This window comes from Neopsephotus bourkii, unplaced genomic scaffold (assembly GCF_033783945.1).
Source record: "Neopsephotus bourkii isolate Nb327-2 ecotype Australia unplaced genomic scaffold, CSIRO-AGI_Nbou_v1 NB_1615, whole genome shotgun sequence".
Classification (NCBI taxonomy): Eukaryota; Metazoa; Chordata; class Aves; order Psittaciformes; family Psittacidae; genus Neopsephotus; species Neopsephotus bourkii.
This window is the reverse complement of record NW_026902090.1, coordinates 4968015-4994827: the sequence shown is the minus strand read 5'-3', so window position 1 is coordinate 4994827 and position 26813 is coordinate 4968015. Positions and strand designations below refer to the sequence as shown.

The window sequence follows — 26813 nt, the reverse complement described above, 5'->3', positions numbered from 1 at the left end:
ATTATGTACTGATGATCTACTATTATTGATCTTGGCCATTAGCCATGAAGTATTCTAATCCCTGGTGCATATAATTAACAGAACTCTACTGAGGCACAATACACAATGTCACCAGCTAAACCCCTTTTAGGCTGAGCTGTGCTTACAACAGCACGCTAAGCCCTACAGCCACCACAGGCCATAAATGCACTACATCACATCCTCCCAACTTAAACACAGCCTAGTTTGCTGCTGGTATGGTCACGTAGAGGTACCTCTTGCACAAGATCATTTGGCACCAACATTTCCATCATGCTGACTGCCAACCACACAGGTATCACAGTTTTGTTACCCTGGCAGTATGATATGGTTACAATCCTGCATTTGACTCTTGGGAAACATGCAAAGCATGCTGTAAACAGCAACGTGCAACCCAGGCTGGTTAATTATAAAGCCCCAACTAGCCCAGTCTAATAAAAACTCCATCTTTGTTAAAAGGTGGTTAAAAATAGCCCTGCTCTGTAAATAGCCAAGTGTCCTGTGCTGCCCTCCTCACTAATCCCATTATAATTATCCTTCTAGGGATACACAGTGTGCTCACAGCCACAACGTCTGGTGATGCTGCTCCAACCAGCGCAGCATCCTTCTCCATACCACCACCATGCCTGCAAAGCAGCTGTGCCATTCATCAGGACTCTGCAGAGTGGTTCCTCTGCCAAAGAGGAGCAGGAATCTGCTTTGCTGTGACCTATGGATTTTCAGCTTTACTGCTAGAATTGGGTCAGCAGCAAAGATAGCCAAGATTTTCCAAACTCACCAGCTATTCTTGGTTATGCTGTTCAGAGGTTTCCTGGCTGAGCACTGTGCCTTTGGAAAGGAATGAGGAGGTATTGCAGGCTCCTGCAGGGCTTCTGCAGTCAGACGCTGAGAAGCAGGGATACTCTCATGCCATATACTTAAATGCCTCCAAAACTGACAGGCAATGGGAAGAGCTCTCCAGTTGGGATCTACACCACCAAGTCCTCAGAGCCTCTCAAGGAGTAATCAAAGATGGTGCATAACCTTTGTCTCTGCACTGAGACTGGAAGAACCTGAGTAATCAGGCAGCTTCCCTTCAGGCAAACGAAAAGTGACCCTGGACTGGTAACCTGGCTACAGCAGAATGGTCCATAGGGTGTCACAGCATAGACAGTAACTCAGATCAGAGCCCCTGTTGCTTCCTAATACTACTGAAAAAGACTCTGGACTTTGGTGCCTACTAAATAGTCAGGTTTTAAACTACTAATGCCACTGACCAGTTGAAAGAAGCACTTGCTTTGTAAGACAGACATTTAAGTCCATCAGTGAAAGAGTAAAGAATGCTACCAACTTGTTACTTGGGAAAACGTATCTCCTGTTGTCAAAATAATGAGTGGGGAACATGTTGATATCAGGAATACACTCTGATCTAAAGAAAGCTGGGAAGGGACTTTCTACAAGGGCTTTAGTGACAGGACAAGGGGGAATGGCTTTAAACTGACAGGGGATATTGAGATTAAAGGAAGATTTTCTTTACTATGAGGGTGTTGAGGCACTGGCACAGCTTGCCCAGAGAAGCTGTGGCTGCCCCATCCCTGGCAGTGTTTGAGGCCAGGTTGGAACTAGATTATCTTAAGGTCCTTTCCAACCCAACTCATGCTATGATTCTATGATCGTAAGGTCCCTTCCAACCTAAACCAGTCTGTGATTCTATGATCTAGTACTAGAAGTTATTTTTGTCATTACTATGTCTATTTTTAATTATACAGATAAGCTATTGCTACTAAAAGATATTTGTACAGTTCATTAAGATAGGACAGAGATTTTTCCATCCCATACATTGCTATTCACAGAATCACAGAGTCATTAGGTTTGGAAGGGACCTCTGGAGATCATCTAGTCCAGCCCCCTGCCAAAGCAAGGCCACCTAGAGCAGGTTCCACAGGAACATCCAGGCATTATATTCCAGTTTCCTCAACTCATGGAAAAAAGCATAATTCCTAATGAAAGAACATAGCAATCTGAAATAGTTGTTTACACAGAATCTTTTCTTCCAGAAGGAAAGCATGTGCTCTTCATCTAATACCTCTCCACACTGTCAGAAATATTTAAGGAGTCATCAAATACCCACTGTACCTTTCAGGTACAGAGGGCATGCATCTGGAACAAAGGAAGCAGTGCACGTAATTTCACCTTGTAAAACTGTTTTAAATTTAACCTCAAAATTTCCAGAAATAAAGGAACTGCCAGCCAGGGTCACTATAGGGTATGTGTTTGGGAAAAAGCCCTAGGAAGGAAAATTTAAAAGCTCTATGAATTTTATTTTTCTAGAGCATTATTTTACATTATATTTTTCTGAAGCACTATTTTTCCTATTGGATATGGAATTTTACATACAAAGAACAGCAATACTGTACTTCAAAAGCCTAAGAGACAGCTAATGTTAAGTGACCAACAGTTTTAACTCAAGGTAACGACATATGTTACTCAGCAGAAGAACCTGAGCAGGTCCCAGCACTTTGCCAGCAGATGAGTCGTGTCCTGATCTCATACATACAGGTGTACCAGGAAAGAAAAAAAGTGTTTGAAAGAGGTATGAGGAAAGACAGTTTTTTGAAAGGAGGTACCAGAGAGTGTGAAAACACACCTTGTTTCTGCTTAGCTGGTTTGATGTGCTAATACAAGCTCATTGTCAGTACAGTTCTTCCAAAGAGAAGGTTTATAACCTAGAAAATGAAACCAACAACAACAAACCAAGCCTCTTGTTTTGCCCCTTTCCTTTAACTGCCCTCAATGCCTTCCTTGCACTTTCTTCTCTCCTTCAGGTGTATGTGAAGGCCAAGAGATTCAAGACTGCTCAAAAATCAAGCAAGCTAAAAAAACCATGAAACTGGCCACTTGGAAACCATTTCCTTGGGCAGGAAGCAAAGACAAAATACATCCATAAGACATGAAAATTACTCAGCTTTTTTTCAGGTCAGCTACGAAACTCCAAGTGCTTCCAATAGGGCTCAAGAAGTCATCATACTGAGCACAGGACATTCTACCTAGTGAATTCTTGATCTTTGCAACCCCTGCCTGGGTCAGCAATGCCACAAAGGAATACAGTTTTAATTCCCCTAAACCAAGAACAGCTGTAGTTGAGTAAACTAACATTTGTGGGAGGATTAGCTGCCTTACACTCGCTCGCTCTGTATTCTCCCAGCGGGAACAGGGTAAGGATCCCACTTGGGAACAAACCAGACACTGAAAGGTTCACAGTTTGCTTTGGAAAGAAAAATAATTAGAAGAGAGGAGCTGGAACACCAGGTCCTCTGCTTTGGTGCAAAGTGATTTCCATTTGCTCATCTATTAGGATAATATTAAGAAAATAAGCACATGAGCTTGCAGAAATACCTGCAGTTACACTGCATTATAATCACAATCACAACCCCTTCTTTGCTGTTATTTTGGCATGTTTATCTCACCCATGGGGGCTTCATGCATTTAGGCAAGATAAATTACTGCTTCATCATCAGATATTTTCTATAGTGTCCCATCCTGGGATCACTCCTTATTGGTTTCAAAAATCATCAGTGTTAAAAAATGATAATTTTATAAAAAAAACCCCCAACAACCAAATCCCAAACAAGGAAAACAGAATATATATATATATATACATACATATTTCACCATAAACCATTCACCTGGGGAGAGGCTGAATTGAGTTTCCTCATCATGAGAGCCAAATGGCAAGCCAGAAGCTTGCAGAGTTTGTATGTATGTTCAGGAAGGGTGAAGCAGCAACCAAACGGAGCTGACAAGTCAACTCCCTCCACAAGCAGGAAAGGCAGGCACGACCTTTCAGTGACAATCAGCAGACCTGTCTGCAGGCAGCTTGTGTGACCTCAGGTAGATCCCTTGAGGAACTGAAGCACTGCTCAGACACAAAATGGAGCCAGTACTCATCTCTCCAGAGTACTGCACAACTCAATCCACTCTTGCTTTCAGGTGCTCCTGTAGGTCAGCAGTGACACTGGTATCTGAAGTGCCTAGGGAGCAGGTCACTTTGGGAAGCTACTCCATTCAGCTTTCTCTGCTAGTTAATCATAGATTCATAGAATAGCTAGGGTTGGAAAGGACCTTAAGATCATCAAGTTCCAACCCCCCTGCCATGGACAGGGACACCTCACACTAAACCATGCCACCCAAGGCTTTGTCCAACCTGGCCTTAAACACTGCCAGGGATGGAGCATTCACAACCTCCTTGGGCAACCCATTCCAGTGCCTTACCACCCTAATATGAAAGAATTTCCTCCTTATATCCAATCTAAACTTCCCCTGTTTAAGTTTTAACCCGTTACCCCTTGTTCTATCACTACAGTCCCTAATGAAGAGTCCATCCCCAGCATCCCTATAGGCCCCCTTCAGATACTGGAGGGCTGCTATGAGGTCTCCACGCAGCCTTCTCTTCTCCAGGCTGAACAGCCCCAACTTTCTTAGTCTGTCTTCATACAAGTGGTGCTCCATTCCCTTTATCATGGCCACATTTCTCAATATGGATCAGTAACCCCTCACTGCTCTGTCCACATATGCAGCAAAAACTGTCTGAGATCTGCTTTTACCACTGTCCCAAGAAACTCCCAAGATGGAACTTCAGTGAAGTTCAAAGGAGTTAGTCAGAATCAGGATGACAAGATGAAGGTTATATTGTTGACTTTGCAATCAAGCGGTCATAAAACCTATTTCTTTAAGGCCTTTGGTTTTTTATGTTCCACTGTTAATCCCGTATGTCCTTAAGAATATACTTTAGGCTCCATAAAAAAACCAATCACTAGAGTAACTCAGATATCACATGATTTAAAAAAGCAAACATAAACATCTTCATAGGATGCTTCCTCTTCTTTCTGTGTTTTAAATGCATAGGTTACACTGGCTCATATACTGGTTTTAGGTGGGGGGGTAGAAAACACTTAACTCCAGGTGCTGGATTTCAGAATCACAGACCACCAGGAACGCAGTGGAGATTACAAAAGCTGGCAAGATTAATCATATTTTGTACTTTAAATAACAGAATGGTTTTAACAAATGCTCCTTAAAGAAAAAAGCCTTTATTTTGCTCGTGCAATTTGCTTTCCCTGCGTGACTGAGGGCAAGTGCAAGGCAGCACGGTCTGCACAGACCTGAGAACCAGCTTGGAGCCCTTATGCAAGTTCGCTACTTCTATACAACAGCTTTCCACTCTGACTATTGCTAACCATTTACAACATGCCCAATACACAGCACAACCCCCTTCCCACTCTGCTAGCTCTCCACCACATGTACTTTCTCAGAGATCACCAAGAAAAACCCCACAACTCAAACTGCAAGAGACACTCAAGAGGCCTTGTTTTCTTCAAGTATATGACACCAGAAGATTTCTCTTTTTCTCCCCCTTTGCAATCCCTTCACTGAAATGCATCCCCATACGTGCCTTTTCCAGTGAACACCAAGCCTGTAAGCTGCTTTGCCAAGCCAAGAAAAGTTTAAGAGAGGTCACACCACAGAGAACAGGCTCTGCGCATTTCCTAGGAGGGTCATACTACATAGACTATCCAGTGGAGACAAAGTGTTCCCATCCGGTTTCCCACTTCTTTTGGCATCAGCGCTGCTTTTCTGGGTAGGTGAAGTGGCAAACACATGTATGAAGAAAAGGAAAACTAATTATGTTTTCCCCTATTTGCTTATCCCAGCCAGAATTCCTCAACATACTTCTAGGGTCTAACAGAGTGATTCTTGCTATGAAAGCCAATGTCGAGCATCTGGGACTCTCCCCTTCACACGCTCAACTTTGGATGGCTTTTTTTCTCCTTTAAAACAACACTGAAATAATTTTCCTTGTAGTTTAACATTAGAACAAACTTCCTAGTGGTACCAACAGTTAATCAGGGCAATAGGCTGCACTGCCTCCCTAGGCATCCTGCTGCCAAAGGTTTTTAAGGCCATGCTAGATTGGCATCAGATCAGGAAAGGTTTAGACAGAGATTATCCTGCCTTGGGGCAAGGGGAAAGACCCAAAGGGCTTAGAGGGGCCTGCAGCACACATCTCTGACAGCTTCACAAAACACATCCTAAGTGTGCAGAGTACAGTTTCTTGCTCTCCCTTGGGCACAGGGCCCAAGCCAGCTGCAGGGGCAGCATGCCCAGTCTCTGGAAAGCGAATGGGAATTTTGCCTCTCTGAGCTCTGACCCTGGTGACAGAGCAAAAGATCTGCTCCAGAGTGGCAGCTGTAGCTAATGCATGGAGCTGTAAAAGGGCAGCAATGCCACTTGTGTGGGAGCCGGGAGGCAACGTGAAAGGGAGGATTCTGAGGCATCTGCAAGGCAGAGTTTCCACTAGCAGAATGAAACAGTCCCATGTGGTGTGGGCTGGGGAGGAAAGGACGGCAGAAAGTAAACAAGATGGGTTGCAGGAAAGACAAACCCCCACCCAAAGCTGCTGAAACCAGTTACACTCCAGTCTCCCCAGCAGGCTTCTGTGGATGCAGTTATGCAGCTGCAAACATGGAAGAGAGCAGGCAGCTCTGAGGAGTGCCAGGATCCAGTCTGTGAGGAACACTGGAAACAAACACAGATCAAAGGGAAACACAAAGCTGTATACACAGCTGGGGCTGTCTTCCTCTGTTAAAGAGACGGGCATGTAGGTTTTAACTGCAAGCTCTTTGTGTGCACTTGCACGTAACTGTGTGCATCTGTGCAAATGTGAGCGCTCACCCCACGTTCAGCCTCTTGACATTACCGAAGTGTGGCTAATGAGTGGTATTTTCTGAGCTGTGTGGAAGATTCCCATGCAGCTGGGCAAAGTCTGCCTGGGCAACTCAGCTCACCCAAAGGAACAAGGCCAAATAAGTGGGTATGAAAGACACGGGAGATATAAAGCAACCTCTTTTTAGCCTCTGATTTCTGCAACAAACCTGCTACCCTGCTCCCCCTTTCAGAATAACTCATCTGAAGAATTTCACTGAGTTTCCAGAAGGAGCAGGGCACTTTCCATCTAAGTTCTGGGCTTTAGACATGTGGAATTACAGGGAATTACCCCAAGTTCAACAGGTTGTGTCTTTCACTACGTTTGGAAAGTCCCTCCTGGGAAGAAAATGTGGAGAACTTCCTGGGATAGTCAGAGCAATCCCTCCTGCACAGTCCAGCCCTGAGTGGGAAGAGCAGAGGCACACACTGTGGAAGCAGATGGAATTGCTGGCAGCTGCCTGTTTTGAGGTCCTAAGACAGTCTTGGCTGACCCAGCTCTTCTTCAAGGCTAGGGACAGCCACAGTGAGCTCCTCAGGGCTGATCTCACCTCTGAACCATCCTGTTCTGTTCCTTTTCTTTCCTGGGCTGTTCACAGGGAGATCTACCCATATACAAATAAGCAGCAGAATTGAGTTCAGCATCAACTTCCTTTTGCTTTCCACATATTCCCTCTGAAGCGTTCGTGGCTATGCCAGCTTTCACCTTGTCCATGCCCTTCCTCTACAAATACACTCATTCACATGAAGAACAGTGGCTACTGAATGTCTTCCCTTCGTTGTTGCATTATTCACTATCCTGGACAGCAAGGTTTAGTACAGGGACCCTTGGCACTACTCTCCACATGACATAACTACAGCACTGTAGAGACAACCAGGGAGGAGCAACTACAGGCCAACTGAAGGAGCAAGTATCCATCTGAGAACCATTAAGAGCTGTGGTTCTAAATGATTCAGATGCTTTCAGATATTCCACCCTAGCTCAGGAACCAGCCAACTGGGAGACAGCAGCCTGCATTTGACTTTATAAGCATGACTAAGTTCTGTGCAGCTGTTTACTACCTACCCTGACAAAAACCACACCCATATCAGACAAACTGTTATCAGCCTGGACCATGCATGAACCCGCTGATACCATTTGCCATGAAAGGAATGCTGCTCTTCAAGCTCATGTCCTGTTTCCACTGGAGGTTTCAGTGCCTTTCTGTATCAGTTTCTGTTATGCCTCCTTTCCCTCAGCCTTTCCTGGGCAGAAACCCTTATACAAGATGTAACACTGCGTAACTGCTACACCTCCTTTCCTGCCACACCTTCTGTGAGCTGAGCATACTATTTGTGAAATCCTCCATTCATGGCAATCCCTTCCTTTTGAGTCTGGAGGTACTCAAACTCCTGAGCAAAAAAACAGGAGCAAAAAGCAGCCTTCCTTTGCAAAAGCTTTTTATTTTTCCTAAGTCGTGTTGCTTTATGAATGCTCTCTCAAAGGTAAGTAATTAACAGGCACAGGGACAGAAAATCTCATTACACAGATAATGGGAAGTGATGCTCTGGCAGCAATGTACACATAAAGGATACCTTCAAAAGACAGCCCTTCATTTTTTTTTCATGGAACATCAGGCAGAAGAGCTGACTCATCCACTGCTCTGGAATCCAGGGAGTCCTCTGCATTCTTCCAGACTGGGCCAAATCCAAAACCTTTATATGAGAATTCAGCCTGCATCTGACAGACTCAAGTGTCACCTCTGAGAAGGGGATACTCCAGTTTTCAAAGACGCTGGAAGGATTTACCAAAGAGCAAACACAAAGAGCACCAGGCAGAGATAATCTGCACCTCTACACACATTCAAACTCCCAATGAGAGGCAAGTAAATGACACCATCAACTGCTATATTCTGCCATGGCCCTGACTTAGCCCTGTCCACGTTACACAGTGGCTTCATGGGAGGAGAATTCCTGACCCTTGGTTGCACATTGCCCATTTAATTGTTTTATGGTTGTCACATGCACTTCTGGGAGGAAACCTGCCTGGTCTCTTTGCCCACAGCTATGCAAACTACTTGGGGTGACCAGCACCATTTGCAGCCAGGCAACAGCCACAGCAAATGCAAGACGAAGCCCAGACAAGGCTATGGGCATCTGGTACACACTTGTGCTACTCACCACAGCACCCTAAACAACAGGCTAGACCATACTGCACCAAGCCCCCCCCAGCCACCCACAGAAGCCAAAGGTACATTCCACTTTGTGCCCTCCTTTCTTTTCAGATGGGAGAAGGTGTGAGGCCAGCAAGACAGCATCATGCAGCACCTCCTGGCCCTGGGCAACACTGACAGGGAGGACACTGAGGGGGATGCAAAGAGTGAGCATGAAGATTTAAAGGAAGCAAAGGTGGGATACAGGAGACACTTGTGTGAAGGAGAGAAAAAGCAAGCAACTGGCTGGAGATACGGATCAATGAAGCAAAGGAGTAGGTCGATGCAAGCTTGTTCCCACATGCCTATTCCTCCAGGCAGTGGATCCATGTGTTTCTGCCCCTCACCTGTTAAATGGAGGTGTCGTACTGCTCCCATCCCTGATTGACATACCATAAGGTTATAGATTCTTGGAGCCATGATACTTTGGTAAAAAAACAGCTACATGCAGAAAGAACAAGAAAGTTTTTTGCCTACAATTCCTATCCCACAGTGAGTTTCCTTTGGTTACCACAAGCCTACATGGGCTATGTTCCTATAGTACCCTCAACATGCATATCAGATAGAGTTACAGATCAGCACACACAACTCCAACTTCTGCCCCAAGAGTACAAAGTCCTGAAACTTGTAGTTAACAGGTAATCTGTCTCAAAAATTATATTCTTATTACCTCAGCTTCTCCAAGGCAGAAACTCCCCAAGTGGCTTTTAGCTAGCAACACTTTCAGGCCCATGAGCAATGTTAGACACTTGAACAAGAAAAGTTGTTGCATCAGAATTTCAGGCTCTCAGCACTTCAAACAGCACCCCAGGAAAAGACAAAGAACAAAAAGCCTGCAGAGTCTCCAGAGATGCATTTGGGAGGGATACAGAGCCCTGACGTGAGTGAAAACTGAGCTAGGAAAGCCAAATGCTTGCCTTCCTACCTGGGGCCAGATTCTTCCCCAGTCCAGTTTCAGTGACTGCAGAGGGGAGTTGCCCAGTCTTTATTGTTTTTCTCAGGATAGCCATAAACATACAGAGGGTTCAGCCTGAAAGAAAACTGCACCAACACACCCAAATAGAAATTTGAGGATGCAAGTTTGGGAAGAGATTCAAGACCCAAAAGTGGCAATGCCGCGCTCCAAATCAGATACCACCTAAGTACACAGGACTGCTTTCATTCCGCATCCATAGCAGCTACCAGACCCCCTCCTGGCTCCCTGAAAGCAGTAAATAGCCAGTAATGCACCATTTGATACCTCTTCTATTCACCACTCTGGAAATGCTAAGCACAGGATACTGAATGCAAGAACTAAGCCAGTAAGTGGGGAAACCTGACTGCAGAGCATGCTTCTTTCCAAGATGTGGGTTTCCTCTGAAGTCTCCCTTCTGGAAGGCCAGATGACAAAAGGATTCTCAGCATCAGACTGTTATGGCAAGGCCAAGCAGATTGCACTGACAGTTCTTTCTACACTATAGGAAAAAAATGCATCAGAAAGTGGCTCTAAAACACATCTTAGTTGAGAAGGTCTTGGTGATAACTATCTGTTTCTGAAAGCTGGCTTATAACAGAGATATTATTGTGCAAGTTCAATTCAACACTGTTGAAATAAAAATCTTTGCTTTGTGACAGTATATCCAAAATAGTAGTATTGTTCTTTTTCCTCTTCTTTCTCCAACTGCTATTGGATTCATAAGGGAGGTGCAGAGGAGGTCTGGAAGCAGAAAGGCAGGCAGGCATGCATTCATTCTTCACTGCACCACTTTGAATTAAAAAAAGATAATCATATTGAAACTAGACATTGCAGTATGAGCAGTACTAAAGGGCTTCAACAAAATGAGGATCATTTTGTTTCCTTCATATTTTGGCATGGAGACTAAATGTCCCTTTGCAGCAGTTTTACTTAGAGTTCAAAGTCTTCTGCTGCCCAGCCACTGTGAAAGCAAGCCTCTGCAGGCTTTTCATTGTAAGCGAATCAAAATGCTGCTTCTGCACAAGGAGGCACGTCAGCCAGGGATCCTGATCCCAGTTTTACAGCATCCAACCGGTGAGTTGTCAGAGCAATGCAAAGAAATAATGACAGTATAGCAAAAGGCAGGCTGATACACAACAGTGAAGACTGGGCCTGAATGTATCCAGAAAGATCTCTCTGACAGCCTTACTTCATAAACTACACACTTCTCTCCAGGTTAAGGAAAACCAGGCACAGCAGTGGAATAAGTTATCCACATCTCCTGAAGTAGAACACACTTCAGCTCTGCTGAAAACTATTAGTCCCAGCTGAAAACAGAGGCATCTGTCATGACAGCAACAGAGTTAAAGACAGCTAGCTACCTCCGGCTCTTCATCCACACTGGCCATGAAGATAGGAGATTTAGCTAGAAATCCCACAACGATCAGTTGGATCAGTGCATGCTCTGACCTTTGGATGAGTCAAAGAAAGATGCATGCTCAGCTCTCTCGGACGTGGTTTGACTGCAGGGAACACCACAGGTTCCAAGTGTTATTAATGAGGAAAACAATATGTACTGTCAATGTTTGCTACATGAAGCTAACATGAAAACAAAGCCCACTCCAGAGAACAAATGAAATTTACTGGATTAGTTCCTTGTTTCAGCTCTCCTGATAAATAGCACTGAACTCAACACCACATTGATTAGTTGGTTCAAGACAAACACTGATCAGACTGCCTTGGCAAGTATATACAGCACTACAAAAGCACAATTATCCATGTCTATTCAGAGTAGCAAGGATTCACTATACTTTCATTTCCCTTCCCTCTATCTTTCCCAGCCTAGATAGCATGTCTGCATTATTTAAGTGCTCAATGTTAAATGCTTTCCCCTCCTTCTCCTCTTGCACTTTGTTAACAGACACACTGAAGTCCCTGTTCTGCAAAACCAGAACCAAACTGTGCTGCAGAGCCTCAGAAGGCCCCACGTTTCAGTGCAAGCTGACCCAGGTCATGGTTTTCTCCTAAATGTAGGGTTTCAGTAGGGTTTTTCCTTTATCTCATCTGCTACCTAAAATATGCTACCTCAGCACTGCATGAGAAACCATCTGAGAGAAACAGTGCAATAAACAGCCTCTCACGTTAAAGAGATCACAAAAGATAGGCAAGGGATCCCGGTAAGAGTCAGAAAGGCTGAAAACCACAGTACTCACTATGATGTGTTTTGCCTTCACTTTGTTTCTGATCACCTCAAAAGACACCAGAGAGGATATTGCACCACTTCACTCTGTGCTTTTACATTAAACACAACTCTTTAGCAATTTGGTCTAAAAGTTTTGTCTCATTTGGACTTTGTCCTTTGTCATTTTAAACGAGGTGGTTTTGCAGAGACACAGGTTCTGTGGTATCTTCAGAAGCTCATATTCCAGTGATTCTCCCAAGGTCTCTTTCCCTCTTCAGATCTCTCAATTGTTTGAACTAAATTATTGTTACCATAAGAAAATTGATGTTCTAATAACTCATTCTTTACCCAATTACTCAGCATTGTTTTCCTTCCTTTTGCTGTATTACAGTGCAATCACCACCAAAACCAAATAGATAAATTGAGGATATACAGAAAAACATTCATGTCACTATTTCTTTTTAATCTGACCAATAGCTTTCTAAACATCCTTCTTGTTCTATCAGGAGATGTAATTTCTCTGACAGATAATACCACTACGTTGGTCTACCAGAACTGCCACTTCACAGAGCAACAGGGAAGTCATCGCAGTGACTTAACAGCACACTGACCACATCCTTCCAGAACTGGCGTGTGCCTGAAATGTTCACAGACAACAGTTCATTCTGCTATCTGTGTAACACACACCATTTAACTTAAGCCTGAATTTTATTATCCTTTTTAAAGAATATATGACACTACCAAAGTTCATCTTTCAGTCACTTGCTTTATCATGTTTTCTTTTATAAAGTGATGCGGCGTTGCTTACAAAGCAGTTTTTTGTTGGGCCTGTTAAAGGACTCCAAAGTATTGTTTTAGTTATGGCCTTGCAGCAGATGAGAAGCAAAATGCTGTTTTCTTGTTTAAATACATGCTCTGACTCATCCTGGGTAGAGATAAACCAAAACACATATCCATTAAATAAAAAACGCAAACAATTTTCCAGTATGAGGATTAATGACAGATAATAACTATAAATTAACTTTAATCTTTTATAAATCAAACAAAGCCCCTTATATAAATGTCACTGCAATCTTTTCAGATTAACAAAAAAAACCCCAACAAATCAAAGCAGAAAGTGAAGTCACTTAAATATTAAGAGCTAATATTTGGTACCAAATCAAACAGCTCCTTAGCAGAACCGCTGGAGTGTTCATGAAATGTTTCAAGACCAAGAAAAAGAGGAGAGCTTAAAACATGGCTTTAGGTTTTTTAATACGTTTTTAGTTACTTATCAACATCAAAGGGGCACAAGATTCTTAATCATGCTACATTGAAACGTCAGCAGCTCTGCAATATTGAGGGCGAGTTAAATAACACATTCAGGAAGGAGGAGGGGAGCAATTGGTTTTTTGCTATTCTCTTGCTAGTGTTTGAAAGAAACTCTGTGTAACTGTTGAATGGGTTAAAACCAAATTGAACTGAACATAAGCAGGCTGCTGTTCACAGACAAGAAGGGAAAAACCAGAGTCAGAGACCTAATAGTGGACAATTTTGAAAATTACAGTGTGTGTCAATAATGGAGATAACAGTGAGGTTCAAAAGGAATAATCTCAAATAATAGGGGAAATGAGCACCTGCCAGCCACAAAGCCATTACTATCAAGGCTTTTATCTTTGCAACAGTTAAGTCTGGAGACACTGACAAACTTAACGATACAGCAAATAAAACATGGTGAAAATCTAACTGGGAAGCAATCCCCTCAGCTCAGAAACACTGCTTGGAGTTTGACAGTAAATGCTTCCAATATGAAACTCCCTGTCCAAATTGTTGGTAATAACCACTGCAACCACAGCACAGCCATGGCAGGGCCTAGCTGGCTTTGCAGAGGTGTGTAGCTGATCAGGCCACAGCACCTGCATTAAGAGACAGACAATCCCAAACCAGAAGCAGCGTGCTCCTAAACAAATATCCCAGATACAGCAGTTTGCCTGGACAGACCACCCAATGTGATCACATGTGTGCCCTTCCCAGAAGGATGAAAACCAAGGGCTTGTAAAACCATGTCTGACACACAGACCTGGAATACAGTGACTTGGAATGGGAAGCCCTGGAGAAAAGACCTTGCTGAGGAGACTGATGGTTAGGAGACTTCAGCCTGGAGCAGGTGGGGACTAGGGAGCATAACTGAGATGGAAGGAAAGGAAGAGAAAGAGATTATACCTACTGTAATACAAAGACTAATTCATAGCAAGCAAAGAGCTTGTCAACATTCAGAAAACAGTGGCAGAAGGGGAAGCACAAGTAGTAATACCCCTCTCACTAGTAACATATATAACAAAGTGCTGGACAGTAGTAAATTCTAATGATATCCCCACCCCAGGTAGTATTACTGCCCTCAGTTAAGGACACAGAATCAAGGCAGCTCAGCTCACACAGCTAGCTGCTATCAGACATATCCTAAACCCATCAATACCTGCCAGTCCCTAGCTGGACAATACATATGTAACTCAAGCTGCCAACATCTCACCCACACAGTTTGAAGCTTCACTGCCTGTGCCACAAGCCTCAGGGCAGAAAAAAAATGGTCACATACCCAAGCAAACCTGGGCAGTGTGAGAGGACCAGGTTGGTACAGGGAAAGATAGAGACAGCTCTGCTCTAAAGCTGCACTGAGGGCAAGCAGCATTTGCAGTAACAATTAGACATGCAAATAAGCACACTGAGAATTAGTGACGGCTTACTGTTGTCATGGAGAAAAAAGCACCCTCCGTGCTGGGTCAGCCCCAAGCACTGCATTTTCTTTCCCTCATTGGTAAATAAAACTGTAAAGAGCACTGGAAAACCCAGGAGCCAACAGTTCTCAGCACTGCTTAATTTAGGACTGCAAAGGTTGAGACTTGGGGAGCAACATAACCTAAACAAAAAACCTCCCTGGAAAGACAGGACCATGACAACTCTGTAGACCCTCAAAGCTATCAGGAAGTAGAAACACAGCCTGAAAGAAACAATCCACACCATGCAAAGGCAGAGCTGCTTCCCAGAGCTGCTGCTGCCTTGGAGGAGGCACATGTGCAAAACTGAGGGCAACATGATGCATGAAGCACTCAGCTCTGACTCCCTGGAAGATAAATGCAAAGATCTTGTCTGAATGGAGATACCCGCATGGCTTGAAGCCTTTGTGTATCTTTGTCCATCCCTTGTTGGGGACAGTCCTCGCAACCCTTGTTAAATGATGGCTGCTAAGAGGGAAGAGGAGGCAATCAACCTATTTAAACAGCTTTCCCACCCTGGGGGTTTCTTCATAGCAGCAGCTGGCCAGAGAAATGCCTTTGTTCCAGCAGGCACAAAAACCACAGACACCCCCACTCAGCCCCCCTAAAATCCCACAGAAGAGCCAAGATAAGTTTATAATGGAAACCCTGCCACAACCTTAACTATAGCATCCTGAATAGAAGGCAATAATCTGATCTGTGTGTGAACTAGCTCCCCTTGTCTCAATGGTATTTATCTTACTTTAACTCCTGTTACAAAAGGGTTGAGTCATAGAGCAGAGCCAGCCAAGTAACAAAACTGCAAGGCTTGCTAGAACTTCAGATTCAAGGATAAACAGGCACAATCCTAAAAAAGGTTGGAAAAGAGTCTCCACAGGACCTCCAAGCCTCTGGACAATGGTATTTTCCTCCTGCACACAGTGACTGTCACAGCCAGTGGAGGGGTAGCAGGGAGAGGGTATAGAGCACAGAGCTCTGCCCTTCGGTTCATGGTAACACGTGTTACCCAGGGCCCAAGAAACCTGATTCCGTAGCAACCTCATGCATGGAAAGTGCCCCAATCAGATTTCACTGTATCAGGAGAAGAACAGAGTATTTACTCTGCATACAGATTAGTCACAAAACTGGGTCACTTCTTGCCTTTTCAGAGGGAAATAAAAACAACCAAAACCAAGGCTTCTTTTTCAGATCCTTTTGTGTCTTCCCCCCGACTTTTAAGAGGACAAGATGCAGTGTGGCCATTCACAGCTGCCTAAGCTGACCAAGCAGCACCTGCATGTGTAAGGTTAAAGCACATCACACTCAGAATCCAGCTCAGCAGCTACTCACCGATTCTTTTCTAGTTCATTGTGCGTAGACCTGGAAGACAAACAAAAATTTGGATTAGCCACCTCTGACCTCTCAGCATCAAAGTTCAATTGCTGCAAGCTGTACACATCCCCTGTGGCACATCCAGCCTAAAGCCAAGCAACTACATATGTTCAGATCTACAGCTATAACCTCAGCCTCCCTGCAGACAAGATCCTTCCCCTCCGGTATTAATCTGCTATGTGCAAAGCTGGCACTTCTACTGGTGCTACAGAAAGTGCTCCCTAGAGACTTAAATGCACCCAAAATCTCAGAGAGACAATTATGGGAAGAGGGGACCAGAGTCAGCCATTTCCAGACTGTTTCTGGCTCTCCCACCAACTCACTACAGGGCTGTTGTTGTGTTTCTTTATGCTTTTGCTTCTCCATTCACCGTGTAAAACTCTTGGTATCGGCTGTTAACACAGGAGCTCATGGAGCACATCAAATACATGGGAGCCTTCCTGCTGCATTTGCTCTGTGAGGACAACCCCTAGAGCCCTTCAGCAGTCACACACTAGATCTAGCAAACTTAAAAGAACCAGATTGGGGCAGTATTTGACCAGGACAGCAGCACTGCTGTGTTTGCAAACATCAGTGCTACTGAGTAGCATTTTTAGGATGCCTGGAAACCCCTGAGGGGTTGAAACTGCACTGCCACAGCACCAGCTCACAGGGAAGTGAGTGACCCATCAAGCGGCCCTGTGACCACGACAAAGGAGAGGGCTTTGTCTTTATACCTACCTGCCACACCAAGCAAACTCCCTTAGAGTTCACAGCTGGAAAAATGAGACCAACTAAAACCAAAGGGAAACCGGTGAGTTCATTCCGCTCATTCATTGCCCCCGTGATGGCAGTATGAGTGGCCAAAGCTTAAATCCTTTCAGGATTCCTAATCTAAGGATGTTGTTAGTAACCCAGGTAAAGTTGTTGAGGATTATTTAAAAAAGATAGCCATTTATCCAACATTTCTCTTTAACAGAAGGTCACCTTAAAATAAAAGGAGCCCAAGAGCTTAATAAAAAGGATCTATTTTCTGTAATTTGGCATCGTATTTCTTCCGGAGCTCTGAGAAGATTATCCTCTATCCCCCATCTGGAGAATCCCACAGAGACTTCTACAATTAGGGAACTGAATGGAGGATATGCTCCAAGGGAAACCCTGTCATAATTAAATTCTTCTCCAAAAAAAGGGAGGAGGAGCACTTAACAGGTGTCAGAACCTCATTGAAGACAAGGAATAAAGCCGAGGATGTCTGTGAAAAACAAGGTAAATGAGTTTTAGCTGTGGCTGAGAGCTGCAGGTGGCCAGAGGTAAAACAAAACGGTGCCGTATGTCTGGGCACAGCAGGATTTGGGATACTGTAAAGGCAGGGCACATACGAACAAACCCCTAAAGCTAAGGAAACTTGTTCCCTCCCAAAAGGAGAGGACACCTTCCTTAATTCTGCTTCCCAGCAGTCAGAAACATGAACATAATACTAAGTCCAGAAAGTCTCCCAGATCAAACCCATACCCCCCATGGAGTCTAAACCAGCAAAATCCATTTGTCCAGGCAATCTGGACACAAATTAAGTCACCAAGGCTGAGCTGAGGCCTGTTGAAACCACTGCCTGTATGTTCTCTGGAACATGCTCATTGGTTTAGTTACTGTAAGTTCCTGCAGGAAACTGCCCTCTTCTTGGCTATGCCATTAGCTGTCATGAAGCCAGAGCTATGTAATGCCTTGAATTCCTATATTATATCGAGCCAATTATCAAGACCAGCACCGAAAGAACAAAGTTTGGCCCACTGCTGTGAATAAAATTAAACCAGCAGGTTCTCCCCACTCCTCTCACACAGGAGACTCTTTATTACCTATCTGCCGTCTGATGAACAAGACAACTGAGAGGGGTCACAGGCTTTTAACCAAGTCAGGAAATTTATGCTGTGACTTTTAACCATATCTGTGGCAAGGAAAAAACCAAACCCCAACTGCCCCACCACCACTTTTCCACTGAAGCTGAATGTAAAAGGAAGAATCTCAGCAATGCTGGATGAATCCTACAGGGATGTTACTTCTCTTACCTGCTTATGCTTTGCTTGGTCTTACTGGGGCAATCTAGAAAAGTTTTAATTTTTCCTTTCATTTAAATTTAGAGAAAAACCCCAAACCACTACCACCAATCACTGACTCTTCTGTGCCAGTTTCCCTTTGCTTGAACAATAGATACAGGGGAAAAAAACAACCCTCCCTCTTCTGTTCATAATTCATTTCATTTTCTGTAGCTCCTGATCTAGAGATTAATTTTCTCCCCTCGTCTTTGGGCTGCACATGTTACTAAGATTTATTTGGAGTTAAACAAGGGCAGTGCTGCCAGTGAAGTGGAAAAAGTACAGGAACCTCTATTGATACTACATTCAGGAAAAGAAGTATCTTTTAAATAGGCACAGAAACACATGTAACTGGACCTCTTTAACTCAGCTGAGCTTATCATCAGCTGAGAACCTCCAGAGTATCACCAGACTGAAACCAAAGCTCTACCCTTATTTGCCACAGCCAGCTTTTTGATGGGTACAAGATGAACAGCATAGCTATAAACTGTTGCAGCACTCAGGGAACATTTCAGGGTTACCTGTAATGCTGCCTCTACAACAGCAAGGAATGGACACATTCAGTCTGACAGTGCTTTGCTGCTGTGGATAGTCAGCCACAGCCTGTGTCACCCAGTGACATAAGGGCACTGCTGTTGAGAATGAACTACAAGCCAGAGGAACTCAGATACCCAGACAGGGCAGGCAAGACCTTGCCCCCACCTGCAAAGCTGAAACCACAGCCACACAGGTATGGACACGTTCAGAGAGGAAAAGAAGCCCCAGCACATGTACTGGTCCTCAGCTGCAAGAAAAGGAGCTCAAGCACAAACCGTCTGCAGGGTTCTCATTTAAAAGTCAGGTTTCTACAGCAGGCAGTTCTTTAACAATAAATTTTAAACACCCAAAGTGATTAACTACTGCTAAAAACTGAAGGAATGTTATATGAGGAGAAAGATCCTGCTGAGTGCATTTTGAGAACAGCTTGGGAAAAGATCAAGGAAGAGTTTTAGAAGCTGAATGTAAAGGAGCCAAGCAAACAACAAAACCAAGAGAGCAGCCCTGATTTTAAATAACAAGAACCTGAAAGCAAAGAAACTGAAGTTTATCCCTCTTTATCCCAGATACCTGCAACTGCATATAAAATAGGAACGAACAGGGAGGCACCAACTGTCAGTCACTCTAATTTAAGGCCAGATGCAACAAGCCTTTTGCAGTACTTGCTGTGATTCTGCCTGCAACCTTGCTATCGAGCACTGTAACAAGGTGCTCTTGAAACATTAAGCTACAATGAATTCCCCAGTGAGTCAAACATAGTAAGCGATTTGTCCCTTTATCCCATTTTCCATAAATAAAATCTCCTACCATAGCTGATCCAGTCAAACTTTCCCAGAGCACAGGTAAGCCAACAAAACAAACTGCAGCAGGGAGGAACAGGGGCACTGAATTCATTTGTCATTGGGTTTTTCACTGTAATTAAAATCATGGAGCTGCCACATGACATTAAACACTGCTGACCTTTCTGGTTTACACATTTAATATTGATAAACAGCCTCACGAATGCATTTGCAGTGCATCTGCATTCTGGTTTGACTTTTCAGTGAGCTTACTGCTTCCTATTGTGGAAGCACAGCAATCCAGGCTTCTTGTAGTACGTGACACACAGATGGCATCCAGACCCAATGACCATGTCATCTCCTTGTATCTGGTCACCCTCCTGTCTCTACCTGGCACCAGCTCCCAGCTCCAGAGGAACCAGACTCCAAGAGCTCCATCACAACAGAGATACCAGCAGCTCAGGAGATGCTGTTGCCCGTAAGTACTGCCCCCACGTAAAGGGGTCAGTGAGAATAAAAATGACCACTTCCAATGACCTCTTCCAATACATGTCCTCAATGCCAACAGAGAGCCAATGCTTCTCCTCCAAATTCACTCATCCCATTCTGCTTTAACAAGAGATTAATCAGGAAAGAAATATTCCATCAGCTTGTGCAAACTAAGGCACAGTTACCTGAATCACCTACAGACCAGGCCAACTGCTTTCTGTCTTTCTTCACTCAGGTTCAGTCATCTCTGCTGCTTATGCATCATCACACCACATACAGTCTCGTTCTTTTCCTACAGCCCTTTCCCACCTTCTGGCGCTGCCGATACTCATTCACTTGGCTACCAAATTCCCCTGCAGGAAATGCCTTCTTCGACTCCCCAAGCCGAGATCAACCCACTCTTCTGGAACCAGTGAACTACATTACTGCCCTCTCCTTCATGCAACTTCTTCCTCAGAAATGACTCCTACTGGAAGCAGCTGAGTGGCAAAACAGAATAAATGAAAAGGAAGGGTGACCAATAGCTATTTTCCATTTTCAATCCACCTGTGTCCACAAAAAAAAACTTATTGGGTGAAGAGTCTCAGTGTCTTGCCAGGGTTTCAAGTAGCAGTAGTTCAACACCATGAGTAGAATACAAAACCAACTGCACAAGCCTTAGACTGGGAAGCCTGTGAAGAAGCTCCACCAGTAACAGCACAGGAGGCTTTCAGCCCAACAATAAGACAAACGATAGCTGTGTAAGCTTCCACAGATGGAGAAGCTGAAGGCCTGAGTTTCTAAACCACCTCATCTTTGGCAGTACCAGAAGCCTGGCTCTCAGAGGGCTACACAGGAGCCCTGGTTGGGAGCACTGCAGCTTATGGTGCTTGATCAACACTGCCAAGAGCTCCTACAGTAAGGGGTGGGATTCAGCTGAACAGGAGATGGCACAGCTTGAGCAGAAGTGCTGCTGCTGCTGTCCTTATGCCCTTTGCACCCACCAGCCTCAAGTCTAACAGGTGCTTCACCTCAGCCTTGCATATCAGTAAGTCTAACAGAATGCTTCCTTCCAAGCAATACTAAAGACAAAAGTTATCTTAGTCATCACCACCCCGTGATGCCCCCACACTGTTTGGTCTCAAGGTCCAGAATAAATGCCTCTCCATAAGGAGCAGAAGTGAGGAGACAGAACAGACTGTTTCACCTTCTCACTGACGTCAATGGCGATGCACCAGATTAACCTGGCCCCAAACTCTGGCTAGTTTTTCTGTCACTCTGAGATGGACATGGTATCAGATTCCTCCCAGGGCTCTGATCAAAGCTGTTTTCCCAGGATCAAGCCAGACCCTTTCCAAAGTTCACATTCTCTGTCTCCAGCAGAGAACGGGACATAGCATTACTGGCACCTGTTCATGTTTGTTCATCTTTGGAAAAGGAGGAATGGCTCCACAGTCTGTTTTCAGCTCTATGAGGGGGAAAGAGCTCCTTCGTGTGGTTCGCAAGTGCAGGAAGCCACCTGCCCCTGGGCTTGCGTAGTGACCTGAAAGCCTCCTGCAACACTCAGGCAAAAAGCACCTCTAAAGCTGCATTGCACACATCCCTTAAAGAAGTAAATGTCTCCAAAGCCACCTACAGTACTTATAAAGCCCCTCTCAGTTTGGTACCTGTTCCTCATAATCATTATTTCTGTTGACAATACTTCAGAAATTAACTCTTCCCTAACTTTTAATGCAGGGAAATAACACCAACACAAATTCCAAGTGATTTTCCCAAGGTCACAGAAGAACTCTGTAGCAGAGCACAGTACTTATCTTGGGTTCCTTGAACCCCAGAACACAGCTTGCATCAGTGGGTTGCTGTTCTCAGGCATCCCAGAGATGTCTAATAAGGACATTTGTGTCATCGTGATGTGTCGACACATCATCATGTGTTGTTGGGTCAAAGACAAGCTACATAATTACTGTAAGCTGAAATAGGGAAAAAAAACCAACAACCCTCATGCTCTGCGCAGTCTGCCAAGTGACCCAACCCTACTCTCAGGCACCACTGCATGAGGTGCCAGAGAAGAACCTAAACTGGGAGCCAAGGGCAAAGTACTTAGTTTACTGATAAAACCAATGTGACAGACACATCAGGCATAACCCTCAGGTGGGGAAGGAACTGCAGCTGCAGTCCCAAACAAAGCACACTGTTCTGTTGGTGCATGTTCCATTTTTTCAGCACAAGGGAGGAAAGCGCAGGAAGACAGCTCCTCCTTGCCGAACACCGTGAGTGTCTCCCACCTCCAGAGCTGGACTCCCTCAAACCAGACCAACAGCCCATTAAGCAGCACAAGGTAGCTCTCTGCAAGGGAAGTGTTTTCCAAGCCAGGCCACACAACAGCAAGAATGCTGCTTTGCATTCACTGCTGCAATCTGGGGCCAGCACAGAGGTTCCCAGCTGGCTCCCCTCCCACTGTACAGGCTGGGAGCAAGCGTGCCTTCTCCTGTCCCACCCGAGACCCTGTTTGCAGAGGCTGTCCCAGCCCCAAGTGCTAAGGGAAAACTGTCCCATGTCATACACTCCTTTCACAAAGGGCCCTGCACGGCCAAGAGGAACTGGGTTTGCTGAACAAGCAGCTATTCAATATTTTGTTTTCTCCTCATTGTTCAACGTGTGGCCTCAAGCCAAGCCCTGCTCTGAATACAGAACCGGTGGTTTCCTTCCAGGCTTCTCGAGAGGCTCACCCAGAGCAGCAGCCAGGCAGTTCACAAGCACGTTTGTTGTCAAGCATCCTCGCTTTCCAAATTGGAAGCTAATGAACAGGGAGATCAGAGTTGCAGCTTCTCGTCCCTTTGAGTGCCTCCAGACCCCCAAGGGCCTGGTTTTCTGGGCCACTTTGCATGTTCAAAGCACAGCTCCCACTGGTGAACCCTTGTGGCTGTGCATCATCAGCACTTCCAAAGCTCAGATCCCAGGCTCATTTCTTGGAGGAAAAAAGTCACAATACCAGGAATATACTATTTGTGGGTTTCCTGTAACAAGTCAGAGTAAAAGGTACTTGCTGAATGCACACAGGGCTGCTGACAAAGGCCATGAGTGAAGCAGGTTCTCCAGTGTGCTGCTCCATTCACTGCTCTATTCATCTGCCTTCTAACTTCTGTGACAGGTGAGCAAAGGCCCTACAGAAACCATCCCCTTCCTGCCCACAGTAACCACACCAGAAGGGGCTCCTGCACACAGTTCAGACACAAAGTCTGATGTATGTATCTTCACCATTTCAGCACAGACACCCTACCCCACCTCCCTTGGAGGTGCAGCACCCATCTTCTATAATGACTTAGAACTTGGCCAAATTCAGGTAGATTCTTACAGGTCAGGAAAAGGTATATTCTTTGTCTTCATCAAAGCAAGCTTTCTGTCTATGATCCATGATGTGAGTTAACTTCTTGTAGACAGATTCCTGACTTTCCTTTTTCCTAATACATTGACAAAACCATGTTTTTCACAACCTGGTGAGGACCAACATCAGGTGGCTTCACCTCCAAGCTCCTCCATGAACAGAGAAGAGCATGGCACACAATGAGAAAAGCAAAATACAGACACTTCCTCACACTAGTGTCAGGTATGCGCTGTCCTCCAGGTCTCTCCCAAGTGCCACCCTACACAAACCTCCTTACATGAACATCATAAACAAGTAATTTGAAACAACACGAATGAATTAAGTAAAATGAGGCACACACTTCATCTAGCCCCTGCTAACGCCTTAATATCTCTGCTAACAAAGTTTTCTGTGTTGAATATTCAAGTGTATTACAGAGCAGGGTGGGACCCGATGCTGCAGGAAGCTCTATGCAGTCCCTGCCCGCTGACTTCCAGCAGGCTCCACAAGTCTCACTGCATGGTCAGCAACTCACTCTCTTCCAAGGCCACACCAAAACCACTATCGCAGTTGCTGGTGCCTGCATGGCAGAGAGATCACAGTAACTCACAAGAGAGGATAAAGACACAGGAGTCAATTTTCAAATCTACCTAAAAAACATAGGATCCTAAGTCTCATCTTCTTTCAAACAGCCACAAGCTCCAGAACACTGATTCTGCTTCCTGAAAACAGGATTAGAAAAGTGTGTGCATTACCCCAATGTACAGATGGTGGAAACCATGTAATGTACAGATGGTAGGACCCATGTAGGTCATCTGACGTGCCCGGATCTTGCAGCCTTTCGGCAACAGACTTGGGAAACGATCCAAGGGCCCAGCATGCCACCCCTCTGCCCTATACCATGCTTCGTCCCACACATTACATTACCCTTTCGAGGAAGATGGTCATATCCAGAAATAGCCCTACCAATGTCATCTGCGGAGCAGCAGTCTGTTTGGGGAACACATACTTCCCTTCAACATGCATCTTTTGACCTAAAGAAACTGCCTTCAGATGCACTGGGGAAAAGGAGGCTTTCTGAGTAAACACCACCTGACTGAAATGCACTTTGTTTGAAAAGAAACTGATGGCATTTGTATGGCTGTGGGCCAGGCCAGACTTTCTTCGCTCCTATTTAGACTTGCTAGTTATCTCTCATGTTACAATGATATTGCTGCAATACTGCACCTGGCGATGAAGGGAGGGCAAATATACTTGAAAACAGGAAAACACAGCAACAGTACTGTTAGCTATACATTCTGTTAGGGAAACTGAGGCACAAAAGCTCATACAGACTGTAAGAAAACAAGGAAAAGAACCCACATGTCTGTGGTTGTAGTCTGTCAACAGGGCCGTACTCATCAAGCATCTGGGAAGGCTGAGAAAAGTGGAAGAACTCAAATTTCTTCTGTTCTTACAGCTCTGGCTCACAAACAGCAGCAACTAACACAAACGCAGTGAGGTGGCTACCTCCCACTGTTCCCAGATGGCCACGCTACTTATGAAGCTGTTCATGAACTGTTGCAGTTTGTAGCCTAACTGTTAAAAGCAAACCAGAACTGGTGCCATACTACCTGACCACATCTATACATTGCTTTACAGCTGCCCAAGCTTCTGGGCAATGACCACTGGAGTAATAGTCTCAACAACAATCCCAATGTCATCTGTCCCTTCGTATAACTTTTCCCTTCTTGATGGTGTAACAGATGGAAAGAGATAAATGAGAAGAGTTCAGAAAATAAGTGACCATTTTATCCAGAGGAACTTTAATCAAAACTGAGGCAAAAGAACTGCTCTCAGTTCACATGTCTGTTTGTCACAGGAGCAAGCAGGAAAGTATAAACAAGTAATTGAGATAATGCTGGAAATCATCTAGGCTACTTCAAACTGGATTCATACAGCAACAGAACTGAAGTGAAATCACTTTTATATCAGAGAATGGAAGTACAGTAGGGAGCACAGAAATAAGAGATGGGAATATATCCAGCAGGATGGAAAAAGCAGGCCTGTTCCCTCTGAGCTGATCAACAAGGCAGTGTCTCATAGAGAAGAGATGCAGGCAAAGGCCAGCCAAGTGCACTGCCTCTGATCAAGAGAGCCCAAAATAAGTCAACAAAAACAAGTCCTATCTTTGTTGGTTCAGAAGGGGTAGGCAGTAGGAGCTAACACTCCCAAGAGGAGAACAAACAGCAGACAGTCTTTGAATTTGGACAGAAGTTTGTCAGGAGGGATCAGGAGCTGATCAACAGCAGGAACTCCAATGAGCAAGACAATTAACTCAGCAGCATGACACCAACTGGTCTGGTTGGGTGTGAAAGAGAAATGGATTTAAAAGCTCAACCAGGAGCAAGAAAGGAAAGAGTCAGTCTTATCTACAAACAGGGGACCAGAAGGAAACAACATACAGCTGACAACCAATACACTGTCAAGTAGCAGGTCAGGTCAGGTTAAACAAAAGCATGAAGGATAAACCCCTGCAGATGTTGTGGATGAGGCATTACACAGAGAAGATACAAACATGGTCAGAGTGGAAAATGAAACCAACAGAACACCTGACAAATAAGGAATACTATTTAAACCAGAGAATTGACTGTACACTGAATATAATGGGGATAGAAAATGAGGGAATTCTAGGAACAGATGACCGGATTTAGCCCAAATATCCTCCCCACAACCCCAGAGCAACAAATCTCTCTGGGAGCTGAGGCTAACAACTGAAGAACTAAAACGTGAAGTTTCTTGTCACTGCACCAGCACTGCTATCTGCTATCAGTGATGCAAACCAGCCCACATCAGCTGCAGCACAGCTCTACCTGGGTACAGTGCTGCAACATGTAAAGCAAAAGCCCTGACTAACAGTCTCACTGCTGAAAAACATCATGCTCCTGGAGAGGAGGCCCCCAAATCTGGGAGGACAAAGGGATCAAGACCCTTCAGTCACACAAAGTGACAATCCACAGCACAGTGATACTGCAGTGGTGAGTTATAGCTAAGTCACATCAACATCAACAGCTGGCCTTGCTTCTAGTTTATATAAAGGCACAATTCAGACAGTCTAAAGAGACCACAAATTACATTTTACACCTGCTGAAGGTATCAAAGTATAAATTCATCCCAGCATCATGGGTTTTGCATAGACTCCCTGTCACGCAGATCTCCCTATGGATGGCTATGGTGCTAATACACAAAAGAAAGCAGAAACTGCAGCTCTGCAGGATTATCTTTCTTGGAGGGATGTAAAATAAAGAGGGTAACAAAGGGGAACAATGTGGGATCCCCCATAGAAACTGCTACATCAGCCCCAGCACTTTTGGAGGCCTCATTCCTCTCCAGGGTTTATGCTTCTCATGCCATTTGCTGGGTTCA

General features: G+C 44.7%; 1 protein-coding gene across 2 annotated transcripts in view; it reads right to left on the bottom strand.

Annotated features, from left to right (window-relative positions):
- The window catches only part of MXI1 (MAX interactor 1, dimerization protein), a 57533-nt gene that overhangs the window by 13762 nt on the left and 16958 nt on the right, over positions 1-26813 (bottom strand). For both annotated transcript variants that reach the window (XM_061372664.1, XM_061372665.1), the window contains exon 3: positions 16150-16179. In XM_061372664.1, coding sequence (XP_061228648.1) covers positions 16150-16179 — 30 coding nt within the window. The remainder of the gene's footprint in view (positions 1-16149; positions 16180-26813) is intronic.